This window comes from Saccostrea echinata, unplaced genomic scaffold, assembly GCF_033153115.1.
Source record: "Saccostrea echinata isolate AGI-Se365-2 ecotype Australia unplaced genomic scaffold, CSIRO_AGI_Sech_v1 ptg000051l, whole genome shotgun sequence".
Taxonomy (NCBI): Eukaryota; Metazoa; Mollusca; class Bivalvia; order Ostreida; family Ostreidae; genus Saccostrea; species Saccostrea echinata.
In genome coordinates, this window is record NW_026889800.1 from 6,207,702 (window position 1) to 6,213,756 (window position 6,055).

General features: G+C 35.2%; 1 protein-coding gene across 1 annotated transcript; it reads right to left on the minus strand.

Annotated features, from left to right (window-relative positions):
* Positions 1-311: 311 nt before the first annotated feature.
* Positions 312-5,488, minus strand: LOC133203644 (cysteine and tyrosine-rich protein 1-like). The gene is made up of 4 exons (XM_061339416.1): positions 5,381-5,488; positions 2,780-2,909; positions 2,482-2,669; positions 312-691 (listed from the first exon to the last, which is right to left on the minus strand). The coding sequence occupies exons 1-4, from the start codon at positions 5,439-5,441 to the stop codon at positions 522-524; spliced, it is 549 nt and encodes a 182-aa protein (XP_061195400.1). The 5' UTR covers positions 5,442-5,488; the 3' UTR covers positions 312-521.
* Between the last annotated feature and the right edge of the window lie 567 nt (positions 5,489-6,055).

Genomic DNA, 6,055 nt, shown 5'->3' on the forward strand with positions numbered 1-6,055 from the left:
GCTTGGTTCTATTATTATCTTTATGTTATTAACAGAATAATTAATGATTTGGAATAATTAAACTAGGTCAAGCTTTGTGGGTATGCTAAATAGAAACTTTCTAGGAAACAATAGGACATAAAATGACTAACATTATAAAATACACCAGATACTACATGATTCCACATATTCTATAATGACGAGAATGATGTCAAAAGGTACTTGTTTACAAATCAATACTTATAGAATTATGTTTTACATTACAGGTTGAAGTACATAAAATACTGTAAATTGTATGCATAATTTAACAATATATAACATTGACTAAATCATGGCCTTGACATTGTATTATCTTTATTCTTACAAATATGAAAACAAAAAAAGTCAAATTATATCCAAATACACAAAGAAAGAACGATTCGTATCCGATATACAAAGCAAAATACAACGAAATATAAGCAAAAATTTTTGACAGCAACGTTAACCTCCGTTGCAGTATATCACAGACAAGAATGTATCTACAGCATTGCTTTAGTTTAGAATCAATACTTTTGTGGATAAGAGTTGGTGTCTGGCTGGGTGTAAGATGGAGGGGGTGGAGGTGGGTACTGTGACGGAGCTGCGGGGGGATAGGCCGGTCCTGGTCCTGCTGTATAGGCTGGGTATGTAGATTGGGAGTATCCAGGAGGTTGAATAGGACCACCAGTATAACCTGAATAGAAAAGAAAGATCTGAGGAACAATTCAAACTTCTAAATGTCGTGTTGTATTGGATGAGTAAAGTATCTGGGAACAATTTAAACTTCTGAATGGCGTGTTGTATTGGCTGAGTAAAGTTTCTAAAAAACAATATAAACTTCTGAACATCGTGTTGTATTGGCTGAGTAAAGTATCAAAAAACAATTCAAACTTCCGAATGTCGTGTTGAATTGGCTGAGTTAAGTATGGTGGAACTATAAGGCATTTAAATATTTCTTCATTGAGTTACAGATGGATGAGAAGGTAAAAATTCCTGGGCAATAGGTTTAAAATTTTGATTTTTTTTTTTCGGAGAGGAGGATTAGGGGGAGGCTAGTATGTTTAATATGAGTAATTCATTTCTCTCTTTAATGATTTATAATTTTTATTTCAGTAAATGGAAACATCGGTCATATTGCTGATTTGTAGTATGGCTAAGTGCCTCTAAGGTGTTTATTTGATATATTCATATACTCTAACCTTCAGTTCATTATACATGTGTCCATCGAAATATTACAGAATCACAATGTTAGCTTATTAAAACGGGTCCGTTATCTTTGTTAGTTTTCTAACAATAGTGTGATTGTTTTATTTTGTATTCTAGCTTAAAAGATTTGCTGAGTACAAAAAATTATTAGTATTACAGTACATAGACATAGACATAGGTACAAAAATGAAGGCCTGATATTTGTCGATATGTTCTGGTTTTATATATTAGGCAACTTGTACAAAAACCGTGATGTGTTGTAGCACAATTATCTTTGTAACTGTATGAGGACTCTGATGTGATGTAATACGGTTATCTGTGTACCTGTATAAGGATTCTGGTGTGATGTAACACGGTTATCTGTGTACCTGTATAAGGATTCTGGTGTGGTGTAACACGGTTATCTGTGTACCTGTATAAGGATTCTGGTGTGATGTAACACGGTTATCTGTGTACCTGTATAAATGCACTGATGTGATGTAACACGGTTATCTGTGTACCTGTATAAGGATTCTGGTGTGATGTAACACGGTTATCTGTGTACCTGTATAAGGACTCTGGTGTGATGTAACACGGTTATCTGTGTACCTGTATAAGGATTCTGGTGTGATGTAACACGGTTATCTGTGTACCTGTATAAGGATTCTGGTGTGATGTAACACGGTTATCTGTGTACCTGTATAAGGATTCTGGTGTGATGTAACACGGTTATCTGTGTACCTGTATAAATGCACTGATGTGATGTAACACGGTTATCTGTGTACGAAATGCACTGATGTGATGTAACACGGTTATCTGTGTAGCTGTATAAAGACTCTAATGTGATGTAACACGGTTATCTGTATACCTGTATAAGAACTCTGATGTGATGTAACACGGTTATCTGTGTACCTGTATAAGAACTCTGATGTGTTGTAACACGGTTATCTGTGTACCGTACCGATGTGATGTAACACGGTTATCTGTATACCTGTATAAAGACTGTAATGTGATGTAACACGGTTATCTGTATACCTGTATAAAGACTGTAATGTGATGTAACACGGTTATCTGTGTACCTGTATAAGGATTCTGGTGTGATGTAACACGGTTATCAGTGTACCTGTGTAAGGACTCTGATGTGATGTAACACCGTTATCAGTGTACCTGTATAAGGATTCTGATGCAATGTAACACGGTTATCTGAGTACCTATATAAGAACTCTGATGTGTTGTAACACGGTTATCTGTATACCTGTATAAATACTCTGATGTGATATCATACAGTTATCTGTGTACCTGTATAAGGACTCTGATGTGATGAGCTCATAACAGTGACGTTATTTGTGCCGTTGTTAGGGTAAACAACCCGTCCCGCCGTGCCTCTGTTTTTGTTCATGATATTACAGCAAACAACGATTAGAGCAATCAAAACTGCTATCCCAATCACAATGCCGATCACCACCCCTGCTATAGCGCCACCAGAACTACAAATTATGATTATAATTCTCATCAATAGGGATCTTCTTATCTAATCTAATGTAAAACAACAATTTGAAAGTTTTAAGTGTTAATATCAGATTATAAGTAACATTACAGTGAATAACCGCAGCAATATCGGTAGGTGTAGTAGTAGCCACAGCAGTGAGTCTGTCCGCCATAACAATACTCTCTGAAGTAATACGGAGTGTAGGTAGCACAGGAATATCCAGCGTCCACGGGAAGAACTGTAATACATGCTTAATGTTGAAGCACTGTCAAAGAGCAAGTCCCCGGATCATGAAGAAGTCTTAAGACTTAAGTCGAGAATTTAGTCATTTATAAAATGAATATTTATAATGTACTGATTCTTGAAAATTTAAAATTAAGAATTTACAGCATGAAAGGGAATTTTTTAATAACATTTCAAGTGTGGTTCCTTAATTATAAATTTAAAAACAACTTAAGAAATGGCTTAGGTCTAGACTGCTTCATGATCCTGGGGCCAAGAGGACAAGAATACACTATTATTTGGAGGCTTTTCCCTTATGTTTTTCCTTGTATTTCGTTATTTTAATTTTTTCTTAAATATAGTAATTAAACCTTCCTAATTCAAGATAAACAAGCTTATTATTGAGAGGTAAAGATAATAAACAGTAATCATATTCAAAAGTCCAGTAAAACAATACAGACTGCGAACAAAGCAAGCAAGGACCTCAGAAAACATAAGAGGTGGGGCGGTGCCATGGAGGAGCAAGCCTTCCCTGTCGACCGGACACACCTGCTGTGTGCCCTTGTCATCACCGAGCAAGCGGAGAAATCCATATATAATAAATTCAGTATGAAAATAGTAATGGTCTAACAATTTGTATAAAAGATGCCAGTCAACATTAGACCTAACGACAGATTATATAAGCAAAAAGACCATATAATTTTCGAAATGTTGACAAAATACTATGCACTAAATATCATGCATATAAACAGAAGATGCTAGCCATGGGACAATGATGTCAAAGCTGTACGATAAAATAAATATGTGATGTTGATGAAGTTCTGTATACTACTGCGAGGTCATGACCCTTTCTGAGTTCAGTAACTTTTTATGGAATATTAATATCAATTTAATATTAAAATAATATTAATAATATAAATACTAATACTACTTGATATTTACATTGTGTCTCCTTCTGCAGTAAGAGTGAACAAAGATGATTTCAACATCAAATGACCGGAAAAGAATGTACTGGGCAACGATATATTCGAGAAGTGGTGTAAATCAGATATGGATACTTGAAAACTCCAAGGAACTTTTGGAAAATTTGAAATCACAAAATTTTACCAAAATCAACAACATACGACTTTTCAACTTTATATACAACCATTCCCGTCGCCCGCGTGGCGCAGTGGTTAGAGCGTCTGCTCTAGAGTCGCGAAGTAAGGAGTTGATCCTTACGTCGCGGGTTCGAATCCCACTGTGGGACGTGGAGACCAGTCCTTCGGATGAGACCGTATAAACCGAGGTCCCGTGTCGCAGTAGGTGTTAGCACGAAAAAGATCCCTCACTGCTCAACGGCCGTAAGAGCCGAGTATAGGTCAAAATTTGTAGCTCTCCACCGGCAAGTGGTGGCGTCTCCATATGAGTGAAAAATTCTCGAGAGGGACGTTAAACAACATACAAACAAACAACCATTCCCCACGATAAATTGAAGTCCAGGCTTTTTGCTATCATTGACATCTGCTTTTTAAATAAAAATGGAACTAGTAAATTTACTTACCTTGTGATTGGTCAGAAGAAGAATTTATTCAAAATTTTATACGTGAAAAGAAAAAATACTTGCTGTGGCCTTCAACTCGACATTTAGATATATCGACGATGTATTGTCAATATTAACAATGGTTATTAAATTTCTTATGTCGATACGATATATCCTGGTGAGCTTGAATAAAAAAAGGATACCACAGAGTCTGACACATCTGTTTCATATTTAAATATTTTACTAGAAAAGACGTTAATGGTTATCTAACAACCAAGCTTTATAATAAACGTGATGACTTTAACTCTTCAATTCAACTTCCCTTACTTAATATGCAGCAATATACCTTCATCACCTGCATACGGGGTTTATATTTCTCAGTTGATTCGATACGCAAGAGCATCCTCTACGTATGAACAATTTCTAAAGCGAGGTGAGTTATTGACAAACAAGTTGATGAAACAAGAATATCATCAGTCTCATTTAAAGTAATCATTTCGTAAGTTCTATGGTCGATACAATGACCTTGTCAGCAAATACAATTTATCATTAAGTCAAATGCTGACTGGCGTTTTTCATACTAATTGTTAAGCAATTATTAACACACTGAATTGTCGACGGAGTTTTCCTTTAATTCACGATCATGACAAGGAGCACACGGCGGGTATGACCGGTCGGCAGGGGATGCTCACTCATCCATGGCACCTGATCCCAACTCTGATGTTTTAGAGGTCCATGTTTGCTCTGCTCCAAAATTTGTATTGTTTAATGGACTTCTGAGCTTGAATGCTGTTCCTTATCTCCATATATATTTCATTAATATTCTCTGTGCATTTAGGATATATATAACTATTCATATTTTTGTGATTTTTGTACAAGTTTGTATTAACGTTATATATATATATCTGATGTTTTCTCACTGATATATATAGCTGAGCACTATATAAAAACATCATACATCATACCTGAAACGATGAAAAATAAAAACGTCGCCACAAATCCAGGAATCACACTCAGCACATCCATCTTTGAGGTAAAATTCAAATTTTAAGCAGCAAAGATATAAATAACAAGTCTATACTTTAACTTGAACTAACTACGTTGGTCCTCAGATAAGGAACACAGGTAGCACTTTATTTATTTGATCAATATATCGAGGGTCTGTGTAAGTTTTTAAATTCAATCTATCTGATTTATTACATTGCACGTGGGTCACACAAGAATGTAAGCTTATTTTAAATCTTGGTCTTCTTACTTTTATCTTTTTTTTAAGTGGTGCATATATGAATATGTATGGTTTGTTGTTGTCTTGCATTCACACTCATTTGTTTGAATGCATGGTACAATGTATTTACAGTCATGTAATTCATGACTTTTTTATCGATACGCAATCTGATTTTTTTTTTTCAGTATAGAATGTTTAAATAAAAGTAGCAGTGTGGCAAAGTTTCTTTAAAAAAAAAAAAATATTAGCATTAATTCATTGATATCATGAAACTGTTTATAGTCACTTAAATCGCTTATACGCAGATTTCGCCCTCTTTATCATTTTTCCACGAGCACTTGTTTCTGCAGTAAATTTTTACCCTACAGTATAATAATAATACAAGGTGTCTGCCCCGAATTACAGGGAGTAACCC